Below are 26,595 nucleotides of genomic sequence, written 5' to 3'. Positions count from 1 at the left end.
TCCTTAAATAAGGTATCAACTACAGGACTTGCTCTCATCGAAAACGTGGCATGACCTCAGGCTGAGTGTTTGCAATTAAACATAAGAATGACTTTCTTGAATTTCTTTTTTCTTCTTTAATTTCTCCACTGAGAAACAAGTACAAAATGGATATCCTGTATATTCAGGAGTGTATACATCACATATATAAAATGGCCAACAGTCTTTAAACTGATCAGATTTTTACTTTTATGTACTGGAAGTGGTGGGAAGTTGTCTTTTTCTCCTCTTTTAACGGGTTTAGGAATTACTGCACTAAAGCTGAATCATGATGTTTCATCCTTTTAAGTATCCCACTTGTGCAGGGGATCAGTGCTAGCTTCTTGACAAGGAGCAGGTTACTTTGCTTTAGATAATACAATTTCAGTATAAAGTTTCACTAGATAAGCTTTTGATTCATAATAGATGAAATCTGTTAATTATTATAACTTGTGATGTTCTTGTTACCCTTATTAATATTTTGTACTTGACTAATTTTTTAACTTTGACTTCCCCTGAAACAGTGTATTTCATATTTTAGTTACACTTGACTGTCAAAATTAATGAAAAATAATTTCAGTGTGGTACTTATGTGTACTTTCAGTCCAATGGATGTAGTTCAATTTTGCAGAATAAAAGGATTTGATAAATTTGGAGTTATTGAAGAGAAAGAAAGGTTTGCAGAAGGAATGATGCTCTCTCCTCCTTTCCAAAGGAGAGGACCTTTCCCCTAAGCTCTGGCATCCTTGAATCTGAGTTTGTATGTTTGGTGCTCTGTTTTTCTGTTAACTTCTGTGCAGTTACCTCTGTTTTCTTTTTTTGCCTCTCCTGATTTTTATAGTAACCCCAAAAGATTGAAATTTGACATTGCTTCCTTCCTTCCCTAGGGAGAGAACCTTCCATCTCAAGTGATACCAGGACAGATTCCTCTACAGACAGCTATCCTTATAAACAGGCGCACTATGAGTCTGTGGTCAGTCATTTCTCCTCTGACTCGCAGGGGACGGTCATCTACAATGTGGAGAATGATGCAGCTTCACAAAGCAGCAGGGACACAGGTAGCATATACCATTATATCTGTGTGATCATTGTCGTTGGATATGATGACTGCAGTGGATTCCAGTGAAAAATCTCTATATATGCAACCCATAACAGAATAGTGAACAGTGTTTAGTATCCTAAATGTTTTTGGTTTGTAGTGAACCGTTGTCATTCACAAAAAATAAGCACAATTATAAATGTCTTGTTGGCTTCTATGGACTTGTATCTAGCCAGACAAACATTTACAGACATGTTTTCTGTTATCCACAATCCTACCTGCTCTCTTTGTTGTATAATTCTGTAAGTTGGAGTCTGTACGGTTCCATTGTACGGTTTGGTAAGTGTTTTGTGTGCTACTTACTCATCTACGGGTAGTTACTTCATTTCAGGAGTTGCAGCTGTCTGGGAAAGGCTCTTTCATCACCAGAATCTCTCATACTTGGGCACTAAGGACTGTCTATGTAAGTGGGTGTTGGTAGTATTTAGTGAATCGGGGAGGAGCATTAGATGATTTCCTGCCTGTGCCATGGAAGCAAGTTAAGTGAGAATCTGCAGTGGGAAGACAATCTGTATATGTATTCCTTTGGGCAGCTGAACAGTCTGCCTGAACACTCTTAAGTTGAAAAGAGGTTAACTGGAAGTCTGAAAGCTTAAATCTCCTCTATTATTCATGCCCAGTGACCCTAGTTAGCCTGTTTCTGCATACAGTAACTTCTAACGTCACTTCTGAAAAAGGAGTGCATGAGTTATGATCAAACTTCTGGAGCATCAGAAATACGGTCTGCTAAGTCTGTTTGAAAAGTTACTTGATTGTTCCTTAAATAGACCTTCTAAGAAGACCTAAGAGTTGAATCAGCAACTGTTTGTTGCACCAGAGTGTCAACAGCTATCATACCACTTTGTCCTTTTAGTTGCAAAATAGTTGCTCTCCTGTATTATGACAATATATGTGTATTTAGTTCATATGAAACAATCTATGGTACGAATGTTTTTCACATCAAAATCCAGAAAAAATGTTTCAAGTTGGTTTTCTTTAGTACTCTTTGATTCTTCATCAGAGGTCCAAGTAACTGTAATACATGGTTGTAGATAGCCTGCAAGTACTTTTAATGTTTTAGCAAATACTTAACACTGTAGGTTCCAGTCTTAGTTCTAGGTAGAGTGTGAGAAAGAAGGGAAAGTTGGAGCAGAATTTGAGTGATGAGGAAAGAAAATTTATGTTGATCTTCAGTGGACAGAGAACACAAAATTGAAAGTGCTAGTGGAATATTGTGGATACAGTCTGCAAAAGTGGCACAGAGTTTATTGAATTAGGTTCCTCCCTCCAAAATTCATGGTGCAGAAGTCAGCAGAAAAGAGAGGGTACGGGGATGGTTGCAAACATGTAAGCATGAAGTTCAGCATGTAACCTTTTGTTCTGTCATTTTTAGTGACTTTATCCTTTTCTTTTTCTTTCTTCTCCTGATGATTCTATCCTATGTCATTTCCTTCAGCTTAGCCCATCTCGCCACCTAAATTCAGTTGTCCTCATCTTCCCTGATTCAGCCTTAGCTGTAGTCAGTCTGTCTCATTAGCTAGCCACCTGTCTGGGCATTTCCCCTTCTTTTTACCTACCCAAAACCTTTCCAAAAAAGTCAGTCTGCCAACTCATACAACTTCTCAGTCATCAAATGCTGATCCGTGGGGCTATAAAGAAGCCATCCACATTGACCTGTCAACTGAATCGTTCTGGGCAAGAGCAGGATTCTTCATTTAATGGCCATTTACCCACTACTCCAGCCCAGAAAATTATGGACTCTATCCCACATCGTCCTCCAGGGAAGGACCACCATTGGGTTGTATGACCTCAGGCACCTGGGTACTTCAGAATGGGGGCATGAAGAGTGGCTGCAGAAGCCCTCTTGCTCCTACCAACCTGTGCTGCTGAGAAAAATGTGCGTATTCTGGCTGCCCTATTCATGCAACTGAGATTTCAGCGGGAGGGAGTAGGGGGCGTTCTGTTTTAACCTGTTTGATTTCATTCTCTATCATTTCTTGTACACGCACACAACCCCTACAAAAACAAACTTTTCCTTTGAATATCACTGTTATGAAGCCATCCCGCCTCTGGAAGATGAGGTGTTTAAGTGATATACTCAGCAAGGGGCACCTTTTAAGCATGTGATTGGGCACTCAGACAGAAATCCTTGCTTGCTATTTTGGTGATTTAAAAAAAAAAAAAAAGCGTGTAAAGTATTAGCTAATATTCTGGGGATTGTAATTCCTATGTTCATGCGTTATGTTGCATTTAGTCTTTGTTCCAGAAGGTCCAAGTAAAGACAAGAAAGCCTATATTATGCAAACTTCTGATTCTTGGCATCTCCTCCATGGCTATTACATTTCCAGTGACAGCAGGATAAAATTTATGAAAAGAGGAAAAAATATTTATGCAAAGCTAGCAGCCTTCATTCTACAAGGCTCTTGGGCTCTAATTAGTCTATGCAGACCCTAAGCTAGCTCCACTGGCACTGAATATCTTTAAATAGTTTCTGTTACCGTACTTGAAGGATACTAACCAAGCACCCCCTATCAGGTTGAAAGAACTTTGCAGGGGGCAGGGAGAACGTTAAACTAGAGAAGTTGTACACTCTGAAGTGAAATATAATCCTCTTCTATCTTGAGGGGAGCCACTACAAGGTATAAGATAATACTGTTCTTTCAGTCCCTGTCAAGATTTGTGACAGTCCATGCTGCGAAGGAAAAACAAAATTCTCCCAAAGCACTGACTCATGCTCAGTCACCTAAATGCTGCACATCTTCTATCCTCACTGCTGACTTTTCTCTTTTACTTCCTTAATTTCTTTCCTTTCATATAATCTGCTTGTTTCTGAAGAATTTGGCTACAAAATCACTCTCCCCTTTGCAAATGAATAGAAATGCAAGTCTCGTGTAGCTTGCTTTTTGTTGTTTGGATTCCTTCTCTCTCATTTATTGTAGTATCTTTGTAGCAATTGTAGTTGAAGTGAATTATGTTTTCAACTGCTGAAGGTACAATTTTATGCATAAAATCTGCTTTAAATGTTGCTGATTTTTATGTTAATGTCTAGAGAAGGGGGAAGGCTCAGAACAGCCAGCTGTGTGGTCTGGGGGCTATTAATCAACTTTTGGGTAGTAGGGATTTTCCTTTCCTATCATCCTATGCAAGGTGAAAGTTGGTGATGATGAAGGCTAGAGAAAAGTCTTTGTAGCTTATTCATAAATTCCCTTCTTATCCTGCATCTCTGCTTGGGACTACTCACGTGAGTAAAGCCATGCGTGTGTTTGTGCTTGCAGGTTTAGGACTGTGAATGTGTGAGAACCATAAAATTAAGAAAAGGCAATACAGAAAACTTGTGATGTCAAATACTCTTAATTCACATTTGCTGTGAAGAAATGGGGAATAAATTGTGTGCAAGAGAAAATATTAGCACTCAGACACATGAGCTGTAGTAAGGGAACGTTGTTGTGTGTCAGCTGATCCGTGTTGATGGTTTGTGTGTATGCTCTTAGCTTGTGGCAGATGTGAATTAGCTGGCTTAGCCCTTGAGAGTCAACTGAGGCTTCTTCACTGTAGACTAAGCTAACTCACATTACTTAGTATTTGCTACAGGCAAAGAGAGTGCAGAAGGATAGTTAGTGCAGAGCAGCTGATGATGTGCAGTAATTTATTATTACATGGTAACTCGTTCATGTGTTTGAGTCTTCAACAGAGTAATGTCAAGCAAGCTGTCTTCAGGAGTTTTGTGATCGTGGCTGTTAAAACTGAAAAAGTATTCAAACAGCAAGCAAGTGGTGTCCTTAGACTATTAGAAGACAAGGCAGAGTCAACTTTTTCCTCTCCCTGTGGTTGAACTCTCATTAACCAGAGTCCTTGGAGGGGCTGTATTGCTCTTTTCTGACCTTAAAAATGGAACACCATCCCCTCCTCAAGGCAAAACCAAAAACTTTTGGATACAGAAACTTACCCAGTTCTGCCAGTTAGCGTTGGAGCATCTGCAGCTCCTAAGGAAAAGGAGAGCCCTACTGCTCATAGCACACAGAACACTCGGTCCGAAGGCTCTTGTCATCTCTACTGTGTTCTTCTGTCCTTCTAGGGCACCTGACTGACAGTGAGTGCAATCAGAGGCATGTTTCCAAAAAGGGCTCGCTGACAGACCGCAAGAGGAGTTCCAGCCGATCTCGGCGAAAAGGAGATGAGGTTCAGTCATCAGGATACCATAGTGAAGGCAAGAGATGTTCCTTTATTTCAAATATCAGTATCTCCTTCTGCATGTTTTTGAGATACTCAGTGCGTATATACATTTCCCTCCTTGTTTTTTTACATCTGTGTCTGTATTTTGTCCTGTGCTTGCTTTTTTTGTGTTTGGGGGGTGTTGGTTGAGATTTTTTTATTTTGCTGTGGGGTTGGTGTCTTGTCTTGTTTTTTACTTTTCAAAGTCTGCACGAAGATGATGCAAGTAGGGCTGCTAGTTTAATATGAAGTTATTTTTGTGGCTTTTGCTGTCTCTGTAAACTGCAGGAGAAACCTTGAAGGAGAAACAAGCCCCCAGAACTGCCCCCAAACCATCCAGCAGCACCAGCAGACTGAGGGAATTTAAAGAGACAGTGAGCAATATGATCCACAGCAGACCACAGCAGATTGTTCAAACCATCCAGAATTCCCCTCGTGGAGGGAGTAGTGTGGATCCAGCAGAAACACGACCCTCAAAAAGCCTGTCTGCACACTCTCGAGACTGGGAAGTGGAGAGTACCAGTAGTGAGTCTAAATCCAGTTCGTCTAGCAGGTACCGGCCAACCTGGAGACCTAAAAGAGAGTCTCTGAATATAGACAGCATCTTCAGTAAAGACAAGAGGAAACATTGTGGCTACACTCAGCTTAGCCCCTTCTCTGAAGAAACAGGTAAGAGTTTGAGAAGAAAGATTTATTTCAGGATGTGTGCAATTTATAATACTCCGCTATCCAGTTTTGTTTGAGTAAAGTAGGAAAGTGAAATTTTGAATGTGGCATTTAGGTCAGTGGTGAGTTGTGTCCTTGAAGGCTGGATTTTTTGTGGGTATTGGTGTTGCATGGATGATAACTTCTGTTTGCTTTCCGTGTGCTAAATTTCACATGTGAGGAAAAAATAAGGGAAATGCTACTGTCTGCACTGCTTAAATGAACACGGGACTAGACTGCTAAGTATCTGGAAGTTCATCCCTTGGAATGGCCTTTTGCATTGGTCTGTTGTTTTTTTTTTTTTCTCTGGCTCATGGTATGTTTTCATGGTGGCTCAGGCTATGGTGCGGTGAGTACCTCATGTATCAGTGCTGAGTTCTTGTTACGAGGTTAAGAGCCAGTGATCATTTATCTGGGATCATTTTACACCATAGCAACTATGCAGCTTGTACATAGAGACTTTGTCCTCAGCTTTGCTGGTTTTGAAGGTAATAAACTTTGTTGAGAAACAACTTTGGGTATCTTTTGTTGCCACTGTCCCAGCCCCCTGCTTCCCTTTCCCCAGTCTGCAAATGAATATGACAGGTATTTTGTTCCCCATCAAGAGGAGGGTACTCCTGAGATTGTAAAGGGTGTGGAGAGCAGATGTTTACCAGTTCCTGGGTTTTATGCTGTTTTGCTGCTGGAGCTGCTGCGCTCTCATCTCACAGTGCCTGAAGGACAGTGTGTGGATGAGAAGGAAGAGTTTTGTGTGATTAGCAGTAGAGCTGTGGTTAGTGGGGATGCTGTTGCAGAAACTTGGGGGCCTGGAGCGGGGGGCGGACATGGACAGATGATACCAACTAGAAGGAGGTAAAGGTTGCAGAGAATTGGGAAGCCTAAGAAAATATGTCTAGGGAAGGTGAAGGGATAAGAAAACACAGCTCCAGGGAAGGAAGCAAGGGGAGCAAACAAGAGGCGAGTGGGAAGACACAGTGAAATCAGTAAGGAAGAATTAAAAGAAAAGAAGAAAAAGTGTTTTCCTGTCCTCTGTGAACTAATGTTATATAACCTTCATCAAATTGTAAATGGCAAAATAAACAATGTAAAAAGTGCAGCATCTGAAGTAGATATGACAGAGTACAATAATAAATATAAACTGGAAACACAGTTGGGAATGCTGTAAAATGATCTTGTACCAACATTAATTGTGATGGGGAGGAAGGGATTTTCTTCCTAGACTTGATTGTTACCTGGGGGGAATATGGTAAGTTATACTAAGGGCGAGAGATTTAAAAATAAATTTGTTGAATAGGTAATTGCTTAAAATTACTAGGAATGCTGTAAAAGTACTGGGTGATTTTCTGCTTAATGTTGCTAGCTTTACCCTAAATGAAAGGCAGCGCTTCTGGTTTAAGCATGGCTGAGAAGCTAATATACGTATAGACGATTTGCTGGTATTGAAGCTTATACCAAGCTTATATACTTTTGTCTTGACAGGTAAAGAGCTTATTGAGAATGAGGTGAAGGAACACGCTGTTCCAGAAACAAGATCAAGCCAATCAAATGTCAGATACAAGCGTGGTGTGCTAGGCCGGGGCACCCAGCATCATATGGTGGACCAACATCCTCATCTAATACAGAGGATGGAGTCTGGCTATGAAAGCAGTGAACGCAACAGCAACAGCCCAGTTAGTCTGGACATGCCCTTGTCTGAAAGCTCAAGCACCCACAGGTAGATTTCAACAAACGTCTTCATTTTTTTTGAGTGATTGAAGTCTTGATTTCTTTTTTGTAGTTACATAACAGTGTATAACACTTTTTAAAAACTGCAAAATGGCACGCCCGGCTTGTAATACAGGTTTACTGGAGCAGGGGAGAAATAGAAAGGAAATAGGAATCTGAGTGAGTTTGATTCCTTTTCTTGTCAGTATATTGGTAGCTTACTACTAGTGAGAAGGAAGAGAAATGGCGTTCAGTTGAATGAGAAATGTTGACTAAAATGATGCATCTGAAATAGTCGTACCCTTAGTCTATGATTTAAAAACTCAACTAAAATATCAACTAAAATATTTCAGGCTTGTCCTTTGAACAGTTCGTAGACCTTTTGGTTTCAGTTAAACCATTACTTTGCACAAAATAACAGATCAGTAGTCTTGTATATAAATCTTTGACATTTTCAGTTTGAGAGGTTAGTTGAAGTTTTGCAAGACACTTGCAATATTTCTATGCAAAAGTAAATAGGCAACACTATGTGTTTCTCTTCTTGGTGTAGGAAGCTTCAGGCAGTCACAAACTGAGACTGTTTGTGGCCAGAATAGTAGATTTTCAGCTGTAGGAATCTGTTGAGAGCAGCTATCAGACCACAGTTTCAATATACGTTGCATGCTGTTATGGAGGGGAATACAGTTATTGTCCTCTCCCTTGTTAACGTTCTCTTTCCTTGTTTCTCTGACGATTTCCTTATGGTAGACTTTTTCTTAAATGAAATTAAAATGCAAGTAAATATTTATGTGATGATAAAAAAAAAAAGGTAGATATAACTTCTCCTGGAGAGATTAGTAAAACAGTAGACTATAATTGCTCTCTTCTTGGAGGGACGTTCATATGAAGCGAGCGGGTGGATTGGTTCCTGCCTGGCGTAACATCCCAAAGTCTCACAGTAGCAGCATCTTGGAAGTGGAGTCTACTTCATCAATTGCGAGCTGGGCAAACAGCACACACACCATTGGAAATGGTAAGATATACCTCTTTGGTAGCAGTGGTTTTACAAGGTAAATTATATTGGTGTTGTTCTTTACTTCCCGGATCTTCACAGAGAAATTATGAGGAAAGGGAAACCAAACATTGAGCAACACAACACAGTTTTACAACTTATAACTTAAAAGATTTATCAAAGGGGATTGCAAAAAACCTTGTTGGAATATTCCTTTGATCATGTTGCTCTGGCATCTTTTTTGAGTATTGACTTAAGTGATAAAGTAAAGCCATTTTTCTTACTCTTTCCTATAACATAGCATTCTGCCATCAGTGGAAAACACCTTCCCGAGCATAACTCATAATAACTTAGTGGGATTGACGAGTCCTGAAAACAAGCTCATAATGTTATACAAAATTCAAAATTGTCAGAAATGTGAATGGATATTTACAAGATAGTTAGACTAAGGCTGAACTTTTCTGCAGATGCGCATTCTGATTATGTATCATTCTGAGCAAATATTTGATTCTAGAGAATGTCTGGGGAAGGGAAAGGGAGGAGGGGAGACACTTTTTCAATACATGTCATAGCTGATTGATTTCTGTTTTGTTGACTAGGATATTGATATGCTTTATTTTCCTCCCATTTTCATCTGGTTATGCAGTTAGATGAAAAGTATCTCAGTTGGAATCCATTTTACTTGCTAAAACTAATGATCTGGCTAATTTGGCATAGCATTATTTACAAATTATAAGCACAGTAAGAATCCTCAAGATTTTCAGCATCAGCTTAGGGTTATCTCTTCCAATGATTTTCTCTCTTCTGTTTTCTGTTTCTTGGGTCAGTGAATCCAGGGGTGGGCCATGCTGCAGGGGAGCTTGGAGCAATACTGCAGCGTTTCTGCCAGTCACTGACACAGAGAAGGCAATTAGAAACCAAATTGCTTGGGCAGGGTTTTAGAAGTAAAATTTAACAAAGCAAAATTCGTCATCTGAACTTCTGTGGTCTTTGCTTTATTTTCTGATGTTAATTGTAGTCTACATTATATTTCTTTGTCTTTTAAGGGATACTTTTAAGAGATTTTACTATCCAAAAAGTTCCTCTTTTTTTTTTCTTTTGAAGGTGGGGAGGTGTTTGTCCCTTCAAAGAGCGAACTGGATGAATTGCAAGAGGAGGTGGCAAGGAGAGCGCGTGAACAGGAACTACGCAGAAAAAGAGAAAAGGAAATGGAGGCAGCAATGGGTTTTAATCCCCGTCCCAGCAGGTTCATGGATCTAGATGAGCTGCAGAATCAGGGTAACTTTTTGGACGCGGTATATTTTGCACGATTGTAGTGCTGGAGTTTTTTGAACCTTTGAACTTAATTTTCTATTGTAAGTCTCTCTCTCTCCCCCTCCATTACAATTTTGTACCTTCGGTTAGTGAAGGACCATCAATTTCAAACGTGTGGGATGTGAAACAAATGTGTTTGGTATTTTGACGAAATTCCTTCTTAAATGAGACACAAAGTAATGCAGAGGTGTTTTTAATATATTGACACCTTTCCATTTTTATGGTGGTATGCACCATTACTAGTATTGATATCTAGATTTAGCTATAATGCTTCAACCAACGTCTTGAAATGAGCAGGGCTGTTTGTACCTTTCAGACGTCTCAGGTCCACCTGCAGCATAGTTTGTTCATTTACACCATTGTTTTGTTTCTGATTGTTTCTGGTAGCATCGCTGCCTTAAGCAATTCTGCTTGTTCCCGCCCTTGTACTTCCCACTATTCCTCCCTGTCCAGCTGTGCAGCCACAGCACAGGGGTAGGAACAAGTACTGTGGCAGGCTTAAGATGGATCTAATTGAAAATCTAAGCTGGGTTTAGTTTATATATCTTTTTCTAAGGAAAAAAAAAATCGAAAACAAATTTAAAAAGCCAAATTCCAAGTTTGGTTGTCTTTTCCGTGACTCCTCATGTTTCTGGCAGGGGATGGCAGCAGAAGAGGTTTAATTGGAAGGACGGAGCTGCAGCAGAGTGAACTTGGTGACAGGATTCACATGTAGCATCTTTGTTCAGCCAGTAAGGGGAGACAGTGGGATGAAGTGCACTGCTCCAGTCGATGATGAAGCCTGGTAGAGCCTTTAAGTGGGGGTTTGTTGGTGGGTCAGCAGAGCCAAGGAAGGTATAGCGAAGCCCTAGGCTCTGCTCCCACAAATGCATGCATGACTGGGGCAAACCCACTGTGGTCTCCTGTGTTGCCAGGCCTCCTGGCATCCCCATGCTGCCTGATCAAACCTGTTGCAGATAAGAGTTGAGATGTTGGTTTGCTGCTACAGGGCAGAGGGGAAGAGAGGGGCACCCCACAGCAGTGCCAGCTCAGGGCACAATACAACCAGTGCTCTGCAGCCTACAGCGGTGCCAGCTGCTCAGCAGTCAGAATGTCACTGTGCCAATGGCAGCTGAAAAGTATAATCTCTGTGAGAATGTCTGACTCTGGGAATGTTTTCATAATTTTTGCTGACCATCAGTGAGCTACTTAGTTATCCTTTATGGTCCTGCTGTGGCCTGCCAGTAACCAGGTACAAAATTCTGATGTACCAGAGTAGATGGGTATCTGTTTTTATTAGTATCAGTGTTTACTCTTCTGATATAAATGTTAATGATGTAAAAATTGAAAAGTAAACTTCTATTTTTGAGCTGGAGGATGCTGTCTTCTCTGCTTCTCCTGCCAAAAGAAAATAGCGTATTCTCCAAGACATTACCCCTCTTTGATCTCTTGTTGTATTAGTTGGTAGAAGCAAAAATTGTTTAGCTTTTCCCTGTTAAAAAGAAAGTAAACTAGAATAATGCTTAATCAAAAGATTTCAGTAGAGTGTTTGAGGAGTTTACAGGCGTTGATCAGAGATGTAATAGCTTAACATCAACAGACTGCTTGACTGCCTGGAAGGCTTGCTTGTATGCAGAACTCCAGAACACTTGTGACTCATTTTCCCCTCAAGTAAACTGCTAAATTCATGCAAAGAAAGCTAACTTTAGTATACTGGCCTTGATTACAAGCCTCAGTAGCCTTGATTTTGAAACGGAATGTGCTGCTTGATTAACTCACTACTCTAACAACCCTCACTTCTCTCTGCAGTACTGGCTTTTTGTGTGAGTTCTTCGGGGTTTATGGTAGAAGAGAGTTTGTGTTTGCATTTGTGCACGAGGGTGTTGGGGAAGCAGGCCAGGGCATATGCAAGTTGAGAAAACATAACTTAATTGTTGGCTGATTAAGATGCTCATGTTCTCTACCACAATGACAGAGACATTCCACTAAAAAAACCCCCACCCCTCAACAAAACAAAAAGAGAAGTTTTATTTTCTGTTTTCCCATGCTTCATTTGAATGTGTACATTTTAATGCATAACTTGCGTAATGCCTAATAAGTGACACCAGATTGTTTGGGCATCTCCTACTTCAGAACCAGATGTTCTGATGCCAGGACACCGGTTTCATCTTTCTCTTTTGTGTCCAGGGATTATTTATCCTTCTCTTCTCCAACACTGTTTTTAAATTGTTGCAAAAAGAATTCTTGACAATTGTCCCTTTCTTCTCAGCTTCTTACATCTGTGTTTTTCCTCCTAAAGCTGCGAGACCATTGGGTTTTCATATTCCATTTGTCTCTTTCAACAGTTGAGTGTATGCACTGAACACACATTTGTAGAAGTATTTTGTGCAGGCATTTACACTGGCACTCAAGTCTGAGCTTTGTTCCCCAGACATCTGAGTAGTTTCAGTTTGTTTCCATTTTGTGTGGAAGTCATTGCCTATCTGAAAAAGGGACAGATGATTTTGGCAGGGGATTTAACTCTACTTTCCTTGTAGAAAGCCCTGACCTGCTATATTTCTTCTACTGATATATTTTGGTTTAGATTTAATTCTAAATTTAGATTAATTCCTACTTGACAGAGGTCACCTGGACTGTCTCTGTGATGTGTCTACACCATCTTTTGTACTGATTTAGACTGTTGAAAATAATGTAATAAAGCAGTACAACTCTCTCAAGTAAACCAAATTTGAGGGGAAGATTCTGGTTCACATTATTTTACTGTGTGGATGTCAAGCATATCAGGGTGCTCAAGTTGTACCTTCTGCTTAGGGAAGGTTAGGTGGTGCGGTCTGGGATATGTGCAGCCTCTGCGAGACTCCATGTGTGGAAGAATGTGGGAGTCGCAAATGGGATGAGGGTAAGTGAGGGTTCTGCAATGAATGAAACCAAAATGAAGGGTGCTGCCCATTGCAGGGAGGAGTGATGGCTTTGAGAAGTCGATGCAGGAGGCAGACTCAATCTTTGAAGAGTCGCTGAATCAGGAGCAGAAGGGGGATTGTGCTGCAGCTTTGGCTCTCTGTAACGAAGCTATATGTAAGTAACTCTAACCGCCTGAGCTATTGCGCTTTTTGACAATTTACTAATATAATAGTAAAAAGTGTGAAATATTGAATCACGTTAAATGGTCAGGTGGTAATACGGGGATCCAGCTAGTCTTTAGGAATGTGCAGGGAGACAGAATCTTTCCTTTTTACAAGCATTGCCTTTTGGGGGTTTTAATCCTATTCTTCTTCATCTCTGTTTTTTTCACGTTTCCATCCATTTTTGTTGTTCTCTCCAGCACTATAGCAGTAACAGCACTTTTTGCTGCTAAATGGTGCATTTCAGCAAGCACCCAGTAGGTAACTCCCCCTGCCACTTGGTCTTCAATTAACAATTTTTCCCCATCCTCAGGCCAAATTGCAAAGGGCATTAAGTTCCTCATGGAGGGTGTAGCATAGGAAGAAAATGGTAGCCCACTCTTGAGTCCTCTGGATTAACAGAAATGAGCTGTGCTGTACCCAACTTTCATGAAGAAAAAAGCATTAGGACATTGAAGTGCTTAAATGCATTGTGACCTTTGAGAATGTGTGCTATGTGATTTCATTTTATTTTCGATCTTTTTCCATTATGACTGGCTGGCTGTCTCACCCCATGCTCCCTTCTGTCTGTATAGAATGGCTGCAGACAGAGTGGGTAGCTCCTGCGCATCTGCATTTAGAAATTGGCTCTTAGGGACTGCAGAATAGGGGGCGCAGCATACAGCTGTTGTGAAGCTAATAAGCTTCCATTCCAGCAAGGTAGATGCTGAATCTCAAATCCCAGCTGGGTGTTCCTGCACATAAAGGGAGTCCCAGGTGTGGAGGGTACAGGAGGAAGGGTAGATGACAGAATGAAGCATCAATGTGGTAGGGTTGGAAAGAGCCTGTGTGAAGAGGATGAGAAGTTGGGCTAAAACATGGATAGGTTTTTTTTTTTACTTTATTTTGGTTTAGTTTCAATTAACGTGTTTTGACACCTGGCTAAGCTGAATGTGCATTAATGGAAACAATAGCATCCTTGTGAACTCTTTTGTGGCAGTATTTGCATGGTCCATGTTTTATGTTCTTGCTGCATCTTTTTTTTTTTTTTTACTTTTTTTTGGTTTAGTTTCAATTAACGTGTTTTGACACCTGGCTAAGCTGAATGTGCATTAATGGAACAATAGCATCCTTGTGAACTCTTTCGTGGCAGTATTTGCATGGTCCATGTTTTATGTTCTTGCTGCATCTTTTTTTTTTTTTTTACTTTTTTTTGGTTTAGTTTCAATTAACGTGTTTTGACACCTGGCTAAGCTGAATGTGCATTAATGGAACAATAGCATCCTTGTGAACTCTTTCGTGGCAGTATTTGCATGGTCCATGTTTTATGTTCTTGCTGCATCTTTTTTTTTTTTTTTACTTTTTTTTGGTTTAGTTTCAATTAACGTGTTTTGACACCTGGCTAAGCTGAATGTGCATTAATGGAACAATAGCATCCTTGTGAACTCTTTCGTGGCAGTATTTGCATGGTCCATGTTTTATGTTCTTGCTGCATCTTTTTTTTTTCTTTTTCAATTTTATTCCTTTTTTCTGTTTGTTTTCTGCTATGTTTTCTTTTGCATTTTAGCTAAACTAAGACTTGCCATGCATGATGCCAGCGCTAGCACTCACAGCAGAGCCCTAGTCGATAAGAAGCTGCAAATCAGTATCCGAAAAGCCCGGAGCCTCCAGGATCGCATGCAGCACCAACAGCCATCGCAGCCGCAGCCGCCGCCAACCTGCCACCCACCACAGGGCGGCACCGTGGCCCAGTCTACAAGGTAGTCCAAGTCTATCACCTAGACCCAGATCTGAGCTGCATCTATGAGCAGCGCAGTCTGGAAAGAAATAGCAAACTATATATATTCCCCCGGATAGTCCAAATCCTACAGTGTTACTCCCTATTTCTTTCTTCTTTAGGTTAAATCCTATTATAAGATGGTCAAGTACCCCCTTCCCCTCCCCATGTCTTTATAGAATAGTTCAATGTGCACGTGTTCCAAATGTGATCTGTGACAGAGAATTGTAGCAGTCAGTGCCTGGCAGCATCATTGTTTTATGTACCGAGGGAAAGAATACAATAGACAATAACCTGACTAAAAAGAGGATGTGTGTTAGGATGAAACATGCAACTGTTTATAATCAGGAGCAGTTTCAGGACTCAGTAAAAGAGTGTACTACAGTAAAAAATTTGCTATAATTGCTTTTATGTTGGGAACAGCAAACAGTATGTGTTAGTGCTCTGTAGTTTGGAAAGTGTCAGGTACACTGATCTTTTCTTTCTAGTCCACTTCTCTCGTGGTGCACTGGTACAACTCTTGGATCCAGATCCTGATCCTGTCACCTTGACTACTCTCCCTGACGCTGTATCATTCATTTTCTTTCTGTGCTTCCCAGTATCTTGTAGCCTGGCTTAGCAGCCTCTTCAGTGTCTCTTCATGATTCTTTCTTCCATACTGACTTTAACTATAGCATAATTAACCCTCTGCTGTAACTGATCCTTTCTTCCTACCCTCTTTAGCATGCAGCTTAATCCTTCTTTCTTCCCATGCCATTCCCTCCTAGCGCTAGACCATCCCTATCCAATTTCTAGGCTGTTTCTTGAACTGTTACCTTTCTTCCCTCTCCCGTTTCTTACATGCTGTATTACCAGAAGCTGAGCTGAAATCTCAGATGAGAATCCTTTTGCTTTTCCTTTTTTTAAAATGCCACATACAGCTATATACTAAAAGTCAGCTAATTTGCACACCTACCAGGCTATAGTTCATAATGTTCTTTTCTTTTCCTGCAGTAGCTGAATTATGTGTAATAAGGGCTGATCTTTTTGTCAATCAGGGGTCCATTATATCCTCTTTTACAGGAGAAATGCAGAGCCCCAATTATGCATTTTGGCAGATTCTAAGAAAATGAAACAAAGGAACTTTCTAAAACTAATTTTGTTAATGTTGAACTTGCTCACTGCTGCTCTGCGAAAAGAACATTACTTTTGCAAAAAGTTATATCCAACCAAATGTTAATATTGCAGCCAGTGAAAAGAATCTATTCGTAACCAGTTTTTTGTACTCTTGCTTTGACATAAATAACATTGTAGACGGCGCAAAGTTTGCGATTTCTCACAGGCAAGTCATTCTGCTACACATATCAACTAGGTCTTCCTAATAACTTTCATCCTATGCATCTCAAGGAGGAAATAAAGCAATGATGTTACAGTTTCCTTAAGTTCTCTGTTGGAGCTGTTTGTAGCCTGTCGTTTTCTCACAGGCCCATGGACTTGGTGCTGTTTTTTCTTTCTGCATATTAAAATTCTAATTAAATGCAGAAAAATGCCAAGGACATGTATGACCCAAGGATGTAATTGTCTTGCATTGGTACATAAAAGGTTACAAATTATTTTTTAGAAGTATACTTAAAATACAGATTATTATAAAATAATAGTTATATATTTAGCTTGATCTTTATTTACAGTGTTGGAAAATATCTCAAAGATCAGAATACAAAGGTGATACGAGAGAAGTTTCAACCTGTTCCTTCCATTTGTCAAGTCATTCTTCGTTAAGTTGCCTGGAGAAAGGGGACCTTATGGAAATACTGTCAGTTCAGGTTCAGATCATGAATGTGTCCGACGTATTTTCAAAAATATCTCAGATGTTAATGTTGGAAACAGTTGTTTTATTTTATATAAATGCTGTTTTTACTAGTCTTACAGTTATCCCTACCTACCCGCTCAGTCTGCTGAGCCTAGATGCTGTACAAGCATACTCTATATAGAGCCTAACTGTAGCAAAATTCTCTTAAAAATATGAAATGGATTCAGTAGATCAGTTATAGGAGGAAATCAAGGTTGAAAGCAAAGGACCAACATGTATGTATCTACTGAATTAATGCAGTCTTCATCAGACTACAGTTAGTGAAGAAAAGTGCATTGAGGTATATATCACCTAGTGCAAGTTCTATACCCTGGGGATAAGCATAAGCAATGACTACTGCTAATCATTTACCCTTCTGTGTGTTTTAGTGAACAGACTGGCCCGCTCCAAGTACTGCTGAGCCAGGAGGTACCACTGGAACCCAACAAAGAAGTGGAATTTGGGTCCAGTTCTTTCTTCCACCCACCTGCTTCCTGCCATGAATTGCACTCATCATTATATCCAGAGTCTTCCTCCTTGCCCCCTTCTGAAAGCAATCCATCCAACAAGATCTCTCCAAACTTCCAGTCTGCTTCAGCTGATTTTCATGACCAAGTTCCCTCTTTTCCCTATAGGCAAGGGTTGGCAGAGAGGTCTGCAAGAACTGAGAATGATGCCCACCATAGTGTGGAATTTGCTGACACCACAGTCACAGGGCCAAAAGACTATAGGGAATACTGTAGTAACAGCAAGGTAGAAGAGGTTCATAACATAACGCCTGTTCTCACACCTCAGTACAAATCCAAGGCTAACACAGTAAACTCTGGGTCCTTGCCTACACTGTTTCCCTGTCCACATCCACCACAAGCAGCATCTCCTGAGAAGGACAGCCAGCACAGTCCTTGTTCCAAACTTGCAAGCTCTCCAGTGCGGCCCAGCATTGATCATTTAGGGGTCTATCATGCAATGACCCCTGCAACTTCATCCCCTACACGGCAGTGCTCCTTGGATCCTTTGCAGAAAACAAATAAGTACTCCAGAACAAACAGCCGTGAGATTTTATTGCCCTCACAGGATGAATATGGCACAGCAGAAGGTTGCAAATCTGAGGCTTTTAGTACAAAGGGACATGTTCGCTCCTTGGCAGAGCAATTTCAGAAAATGCATGCAGTCTCCCAGAGAAAAGGTACTCATGAAAAAGGCTGGATTGCTGCAGTGTGTCAGGATGAGAAGTCGCCAAAGTTAACACAAAAGTCTTTCATCAACCCTTCATCCTCTGGTTACAGACAGCTAATCCATCAAAACCAAGAGAACAAAAACCAGTCTTCTGAAAAATTACACTCAACTGTGGATATTAGGGACAGGGTAGTTTCTTTGGAGGGTTTTGGTGCCCAACATGTTGCTTCTAAGAGTATTTGTTCTCACAGTGAAGAGCTGTGTAGAAGAGGTGGACAGAATATAGCAGACCCTGCACCCTACCTGGAAAGGCACTGTCATGATGGAGGAATGAAACAGGTGGATGATGGAGCTACTAGTAGCATGGTTGCCTCTATGCCTGTGGACCGTTGGGTGGATAATGTTACTAGGTATTACAGTTCTCAGAAGGCTAATAAGAATACTGAATGGCTTCCTGTACCTGGGAGGAGTCCACCCCTTTCTGATCAGAGAGCAGTTGGAGATGACTTGAGCAGGATCCCAGTACATCTGCATCCACAGTGGAATCAAGACACAGAACAGGAGCTCTCAGAACTGGAATCCCTCTATCAGACTAGTCTGCAGGCATCTCAGGCCACTAGGCCTTTCTTGGGAAGACAGGACAGTGCTAGGTATCCATTTGACCAATCAGGTAAGAATGATGCAGCTGTTTTTCTTGGTTGACCTGCCTGTGTACTCCAATATAGGTGAAGGTATGTTTTCCAGTTGATTTAGTTAAATGGGCATGAATTTGTGCACAGATGCAGAAAGATTCAGGTTGTGGACTCTGAAAACATTCTAACTATGTAGGTAGAGAAGCAGTGTCATAGCACTGCCTGGGGAGGCTGCAGAGTAGCTGTTGATCTTGGCAAACGGAGAGCAACATCTGTTAAAAGTACCATAGAAATGATTGATCCTGTTTTCAAGTAGGGAGCTAGCAGCTTAGATCAGGCTGCTGAGTTTTGCTGTTTGAAAGTCCTACATCACCTCTGGAATTAAACTGTTTCTATGTCTGAAGTTGATGTTCTCCATATTTTTGAATTTTAACCGATTGTATTGTATTTGAGAATTTAGTCTGTACCTGGTTGAGAGGAATAACTTTTAAAAGTGTTTCCAGATCTATGAGAGTTGAACTCGTATTTTGCTAAGGACTGCCTGCTTTAAATTCTGGAAAATTACTTGTGAAAGCAGCACTGGGGGTACACGTTCTGCACTAAGATCCTTGAGACCTTGTGGATTAGTTGGTGCCAAAAGAAAATGAACAGATTCTATTGCTGTTGGTGAGATCATCCAGCTGTTGCTGGAGACATTCGATTAGAGTCTGATGACAGCAGTCTGGCTCCACTTAAGCTGATCTAATCTCCTGCCTGAGATAGGGCAACCTTGATTCTCTGCTTAGCACAAGTGAAGCAAATTTCTTTGTAATCCATGTCATAGCATTAGTCCTATTAGAGTGAATTTTCTAGTTAAATGTGAAGCAGCCTGAAACTTGATGGCTACCACAGTGAGATATATATATGTCTGTGTGAGAGATATATTGCACTACATACACAAGACAGGTTTTCCCCTGCCCTACAGCCATGGAGGTGAAGCCTCTGTTGTTCCTGACAAATCAAGCCTGGCTGCGACCAGAGTAAATACTGCAGTAAACTCTTGAACAGCTCGAGTTTCCTATGCTCGAGTTTCCTATTAAACTGTCTTGTCTTGCAGTCCATGGGCAAGCCAGGTGACACATCCAAAGGTGGCCATTTCCCATCTGTTGTCCTTCTGGTTTTCTTTCAGAGTTATATAAGATCTGACCTCAACCTTGCAGATACTCTCTTGCATGGGCTTGAATCAGAAGGTCTTATGTGTTCCTACTTAGCTTACTGATTTTGGAAGCTCTTTCTGGAAATCTAACAGGATAAAGCCCAGTTATTGTTAGCTGGAGCTTCGGAGTTCTGTCATCAAATGCCCTGTTTCTTATGCTGACGCTTCTCTTGCCTATTTTCCCACTACATTTGAGGGATGAGAGAGATGGATATTCTTATAAAGTGAAGTTTGTGTTTGAGATCTTTACTTCTGGTTTGCTGTGACTTTCAGATGTTTCTTCCTAAGTTCTGCAAATTCCGTATAAAAACAAAAAGTTTGAACCAGTGAATCTACTGTGATGAACTTAGTGAAAATCACCTGAGTGGGTCTAGGACAGCTCTTTCTCAGTTTTAACTTGGATTATGTATTCATTTTCAAATGTTTAGCTTAGTTTAAGCTTTCTGCCCCATATCAACTCGTTTTGTCAAACAAAATCTGAGGCCTTTAGTACAAAGGGACATGTTTGCTCCTTGGCAGAACAATTTGCATTCACAATCATAGTGAAAATGCCTCTGTTTCATTACTGGAGCTTTACAGCAGAGATTAAAGCAAAGACCTTATCCTCCAAATGCCACCTCAATGCAGAAAATGCGTTGTTACCAGCACATCACCTTTCTTCATTTCTAGAGAGATTCCCTGTGACCATTTCTATTAGGCCATTGATCTGCCTGTCTATTCTGTGAGAAATGTTAGGATTATAACTGTTTGGTGGGAATCACGCTGAAGTGAAGTAACTGTAGCAATCCTAGTTCAAAATAACACTTAACTATTTAACCAGCCCAACAAAAGACTGACAAACTATAGCAGTGGGTGGGAACAAGCAGGTGAACATGTGGGGAACTTAATGAGTCCTGTTTATCCGAAGTAACTTTAGGTAAGTTGCTCCTGGTAGCTGATTTTCTATCCCTTTAGGCCCCCTAAACAGTCTCACCTCTGTATCAAAGAAGTACTGGTATGTAGTTAAATCATTTAACTCTTAAATAGTTCCATTAACTGTTCCCCAGAAGCCTGCAAAAGGGCAAGTGAAGCAGGCGTGAGTATACTGATCAACTGTGTCCCCTTGAAATGCTGGGAGTTAGCTTATGTTTCAGTGTTCAAAGCATCTCTGATGACTTCTTGTTCTGTGTGTATAGTCTGTCTGTCTTTGCTGGAGTCAGACCTAAGATAGTCAGAAATGTGCCATTACATGCAATCAAGTGTGGAATGTAATGACAGCGTTTTCCTTCCCAGTCTCTGCCAACCTGAATGTGAGGAAGCTGCATGCTACAGCTGGCATGGGTCTCTCGAAAACCCCAACAGCAGAGATCGAGCGCAGTCTGTGTGGATCCGCTGTCTCTTCTGTCTCCAAGGTGACTTGGTTTTATTTAAGATGTGCTAGAGGGGGAAGAGCTTGGCCTCTGCAAGTGAAAGAATTCACAATGGGAGAAGCAGAATATATTATGGAAAAGGTACTGGGGTCATTGGTACTAGTGTCAGAGAGAATTTTAAGTGCAGTCAAGCTCAGGATTAATTAGCTATGAAAATGAGTGACTACATGCAGCTTGCATGCAATCAAATTATCTAAATTCTGACTCTGAGGAACATATCCCTGAGAACTTCAAGATCTCGTCTCTTTGAGCATACTGACATGAACTGCCTCGCATCACAACTTGTAACTGCTTTTTGATGTTACTGCTTGGAGGGACACAGACTTGTTTTTCAATTCTGTCACTACATATCTTGAAAGTGGGGGATAATTTGGTATTTGCTACAGTTGGTAGTTGGTCACCTCAGGGTAGGAGAAGATGCTTTTTCTTTTTTTTTCTAGGGAAAAGCTGTTTAAATAACTGGCAGTTACGTATCAGTGCCTGTACATGAAAACATACAAGTATTTTCAAGGGAAAATGACATTTCCTATAGTACTTCCATACTTATTAAAGGGACCCTAAATGGTCTTGCTTATGTAGAACAGAAGAAAAGAAAGAAGGAATAAACATTCCGCTTGCTAACATTTTCGGTTATGAGAAGATATTTTTTTTTTTCGGTTATGAGAAGACTGTAGTACTTTATCATAGGATGGCTGTTAGCTGCAGCCATGATTATCTCTACAGGGGCAGTGATGCCTGTAGCAGCAGTCAGTCCTTTAGGTAGACTCATCCCAGTAGAGACTTTTTGTCCTGGCTTTAGATATTTATAAAAGAACGGATCTCACTTAATACACGCTGTTTGATTTGTCTTACTAAACAAAGACTATAAGCAGTAATATTTTTAATCACCAGATCCAAACAGACCCATTTGCTTTAAGTTTTCAAGGTAGTACCTGAATGAAGGATTTCAAAAAAGAAAAGGTCGTGGACTTGCATTGAAGTTTAGCGCGTTGGATTTATATTGATATCTTTCCTATAATTATTATACAAAGTGATATTATGGAGATGATATTATGGAGAGCCTTTTCTGAAATGTGTGATGTTGTCTGCAGGTCACGTATACCAGAGAACATAGCAGGGAACCAGGAGAGGAGGAAATGTACAGTGCAGAGAATTTCCGTCGCATTGCTCGCAGTCTCAGTGGAACAGTCATCTCAAACAGAGAAGAGACTTTGGTCTCTTCTCACAGTTTTGTAAGTAGAATGATGTGCAGCTTTGCAAAGAGCCATCGTCTGTGTGTAGGGTTGCTGTTTTCTCAGTCTGCATTTAGTAGTTAACAAACAAGACAGGAGACAACTGAATAATAAGCCACGATGAAAGCTTGTCTTTGTGAATTTTTGTTCTCTTTTTGGAAGAAGAATGAGTTTTTATTTAAAAGTAACAAAGCCATCTTCTTCAGGAGTCATTGCAGAGTAGTACCTGCTGCAGCTGGTAAGCATGTGAGCTAATATTACTTGTCAGTATACAAAGACATCCAATATAAACATTTTCTTCAGTTGACTTAGAGTATTTCCAAGAAAGCTTCACCTATAATTTTAAAAAGACACAACTAACCATGTGAAGGTTTCTGCTCTCTTGTGGGTATATCCAGCAAATAGCATCTTTACAGAGTAAAAGTAAGCACAAAGGAGAGACAATTCAAGTCTTGGTACATAATATGCAGCCAGTTGCATACAGGAAGTACCTAAAAATATGGAGATTGATTTCCACCACCACCCCGCCCCACTTTCTTAACTCTGTTAAGTAGTTTTAGTTGCAAGTTAAAGCTGCCAATGGCGGGGGGGAGGGAAGTAACATGTTATTGTTTGTGTTTAGCACCATAGCCAGATATAATGTGAAGGTTTGGCTTGGATTGAATTTTTTGCAGCCTGTGCTTAAGTTTTGATTTGAAACCAAACTGCATAGTAAGTGTAGAAGAGTCTCAGTTGCAAAATCAGTTATTTAGCCTTGTTGGTCTGATTCTGTCTTTCTGCTGTGTACCATAAGCTAAGAATATGTCAACTTCTGAATATTTGCTCTTCGGCGTGCTTCAGTTGAGGGCTTTAACGCATACCTGGAGGTGCTGGCAGAAGCAATTAAAACCCTCTAGCTGTCCAAGACCCCCCTGTCTGCTGAAGGTTTTTATCCCCACAACAGAAGCAGCCGATAGGATGGCTGTCTGTCACCACTCTTCAAGTTAGTCACTGAGCTCAAGTCTGTGATGGTTTGTTATTGTGCCATGCAGCCCTCCATGCTTTGGGGTAGGTACCTCCTAATAGAGGGAAATGGTACAGCACTGATAAATACTTCAGCTGCAACAAGTGAATCTGTTCATAGTCTGGAATCAGAGCTTTCAGTAAAGCCTGCTAGAAAATAGGAAGGAAGGATCAGCAATACTTTTCTTAATTTCATGGCTTGTGTAGCATGGCGGTTCCAATGCTGACTGGGCTGCCATTGTTCTGTGGATTCAGCTTGTGAACCACACCTCCATGGGTGGTTTGTGCTTGCTTTAGCTTTTTCTCCTTGGTATATTTCCAGTCAAATGATCCTCGTAAGTAGCCCACCACTGCAGAAAGAGCCTTACTGGATTGATACAGTTTTTATTTGTATTTCTTTTTCACATACAGATGCATGTTTTTGTTCCAGTGACTCATCCCTTTCCTCAGATTAACACCATCTTTGCTTGATTCAACCCAACTCTGTGTTTACTCATCATTTTATGTTCTTTTCTTCTCCTTTCTCATTTTATAAAAGGAAGCACCAAATATGAGGAAAATGCCAGTGGACACCAGCCACCGTTCTTCCAGCTCCACTTCCCTTCCTTTCCCCCATGATCCTCCTGTGTTTCCCTTTGAACCCCAGCACAACCCAAACCAGGTGCAGCACCTACCCCATGATGTACTGATGCCCAGCATGGTGGGCAAGGCACGTAAACCGTCAGGTAATCACAGGACTTTTCATCCTCCTTCGTGATCAGAAGTGTCGCTGAAATACAACTCTTCAGATCTTGTCTTTCATAACGATGTTTCACCATCTGCCTGAATTCTTCCAGAAATCTGGAAGGATGAATCACGTTCTCTTTGTTCCTCTCTGCCCTTTTGAGTTGTTCTGCAATTCTGTGCTAAGGGAACATAACAAAAGGGAATAATCTTTATGGAAGCATTATGATGACTTTATATACAATCATATCCACATTTTTGTAAGGTATTTTCTGTAGTGTAAAAGTAGCAGTAAGATCCACCACCTTGTTGTCATGTATGAGTACTTCCACAAGCTACTCATTCCAGCAAAGCACACATGTAATTGTGCCAATAGAAATAACTAATTCCTGCATGAGAATTATTTTCCCTGTGACAGCCATCAAAACTAGTTTGATCTACCAGCCTTGAAATACTTTGTTAGGCTCCTCCTTGATGACACAAGGGTTATTAAAGAAATCTGAAGTCTGTGACAGCAGCTGTGGTAGGATAAGGAGGAAATGCAGTGAGGAAAGTGAATTGCGTGTCAACCAGTAACTGGCTGTATTAGGGATTTTTTTTTTTCTTATGTCACTTGTTGGCCACAGCCGGAAGTTCTGAGACGATGAACCAAAAAATATAACTAAGGAAACCTTTTTTTTTTTTTTTTCCCCCCAAACAGGAGATCAGAAGAACATCATCCAGAAACTTTTGGTTATGCCTGACAGGGGTGAAGCTTTCCAAGGTGAAGACTACCCAGGTGTGGCACTGAGCTATGGGAGTCTCCCTTGTGCACCCAAAGTCACCCTCTCCCAGGGGCAAAAGCCTCTTGTTAGTCCGCATTTAGGAGGTGGAGCATCAAGTGTCTCTGGCCATTGGCTGAACACGAGCTACCCTGCCAGGCAAACAGCCACGTTACCAGATAAACGAACGATGCTTGGGGGCAAACATGCTGGCCAGCCAGGCAAGAGTTTACAGGAAGGCTTCCCCCAGCAGCCTTCACAACATCAAATGCATGAATCCTATGCCATCGGTTGCAGGCCACCAGCCAGCACAGACTACAGCACTTTAAGAATCCCACATGAGCCTTCTTGGGATCCCGGTGCCTCTCAAGGTTGTCCTGTGCCCCCTTCTTGTGTTAAGGCCCCGGGTCCAAGGAGAGTTGATATGCCGCCAGAAGAAGACTGGCGACAGAACAGCTACACCCCTCAGCCTGGCAGAAGGCGAATGCTGCCAATGCATGTGATGGATGGGACGTTTTCTTCTGCTTCAGAGGCACACAGAAATATGCTGGCTCGAGCAGCAGCGGCTACTGGCACCATGCAAAATAATGGCTGGTGAGATCCCGTCCGCTCCATGTGCCCTAATAAACTGCTCTGCGAACAGACTACAGCTGTTGCCAGAGCGTGGATTACATGGAGACAGCAAACTCTTTCAACCAGTATCTGTGCCAGTTTTGTCTTAAAATGTAGCTATACAGTATGTGGAAACTAATTGCACTGTATTTCATTTCTGACACTACTGAACTGCTGTCTGGATGGGGAATCTTAGCTATTCTAGTCCTGGCCTCTCCTAGCAAAAAAGCGCTGTAGGAATGGTAAGCTTCAGGGGCATTGGTTTACGGGTAAGTTCAGAAGTATGCGCATGTTTTGAAGGAGGATGGCCACTAACAAAAGGACATTTTTAAGGACTGTTTTTCATGAAATGTAGCTTTGGTAAATTCTTCATGTAAAAAACCCAATCCTTTCGTTTTCCTCTCCTTCCTCTCTCCTGTTCCTTCCTAGGGGAAAAAAAACCCTGACCCACCTTCCAGGTTCCAGTAAATCTGCACTTGGCAGGCTGGCAGTTAGTAAAGCAAACCCAGTTTTCAGTGTGCTGAGGTCTCGGGCAGAGATCGCAGCGGTAGTTGCTGCTGAGGAAGTGGCAGGGAGACATCGTTCATTAGTAAACCAGAATTTTCCCCACTTCCTTAAGCCAAACTAACAATGCTTCAAACAGAAAAGACTGTTAATGCTGCACGCTTAATGACACCAATGTAAACACAGAATAAGTTTAACTATTTTAGTGTCAAACATACTTGCTTTTGTAAGTATTTTTCAAATAAATCTATGAAAATAGTTCTATTTACCTGTCTGTGTATGAGCTTTCTTTGCTATTTGGCTTTACTCATCAGTTGGCCTGAAACTGCCGATTTATTGTCTTATGCGCTAACAAACATGAGTAAATTGTTTATTCTAGTTCATTAACAAAGTTTATGTAATAAATATATATAGTTAGTTAGATTGGAGGACGTGTCTAATTTTGTCCCTGGATTTGATGTGTTTCAGCACTACTCTGTGCTTAACTTTCCCCTCATAATGGACAGTATTTAACAGTGTCCTTTGAAAACTATTTTGAGACTTTGTTGGAAGGAAAACTACAGAATCTGTGCAAGATGATAGTGTATGCAGACAGGACTCTTACACAAAACAGTCATTAGACATGACTGGGGTAGTGAGAAG

At 41.0% G+C, this 26,595-nt stretch overlaps 1 protein-coding gene across 1 annotated transcript in view; it reads left to right on the top strand.

Annotated features, from left to right (window-relative positions):
- USP54 (ubiquitin specific peptidase 54) overlaps positions 1 to 25,435 on the top strand; it is a 52,781-nt gene extending 27,346 nt beyond the window's left edge. The window contains exons 10-22 of the mRNA XM_009888767.1: positions 906 to 1,076; positions 5,172 to 5,303; positions 5,597 to 5,977; positions 7,493 to 7,727; positions 8,590 to 8,729; positions 9,813 to 9,986; positions 12,957 to 13,076; positions 14,670 to 14,862; positions 17,097 to 18,553; positions 20,983 to 21,101; positions 22,211 to 22,351; positions 23,892 to 24,078; positions 24,777 to 25,435. Of these exons, the coding sequence (XP_009887069.1) occupies positions 906 to 1,076; positions 5,172 to 5,303; positions 5,597 to 5,977; positions 7,493 to 7,727; positions 8,590 to 8,729; positions 9,813 to 9,986; positions 12,957 to 13,076; positions 14,670 to 14,862; positions 17,097 to 18,553; positions 20,983 to 21,101; positions 22,211 to 22,351; positions 23,892 to 24,078; positions 24,777 to 25,435 (4,109 nt within the window). The remainder of the gene's footprint in view (positions 1 to 905; positions 1,077 to 5,171; positions 5,304 to 5,596; positions 5,978 to 7,492; positions 7,728 to 8,589; positions 8,730 to 9,812; positions 9,987 to 12,956; positions 13,077 to 14,669; positions 14,863 to 17,096; positions 18,554 to 20,982; positions 21,102 to 22,210; positions 22,352 to 23,891; positions 24,079 to 24,776) is intronic.
- Positions 25,436 to 26,595: the final 1,160 nt, after the last annotated feature.

This window comes from Charadrius vociferus, unplaced genomic scaffold (assembly GCF_000708025.1).
Source record: "Charadrius vociferus isolate BGI_N301 unplaced genomic scaffold, ASM70802v2 scaffold436, whole genome shotgun sequence".
NCBI classification, from domain to species: Eukaryota; Metazoa; Chordata; class Aves; order Charadriiformes; family Charadriidae; genus Charadrius; species Charadrius vociferus.
Note: the sequence above shows the minus strand (reverse complement) of the source record. Positions and strands in the feature narration are given on the sequence as shown.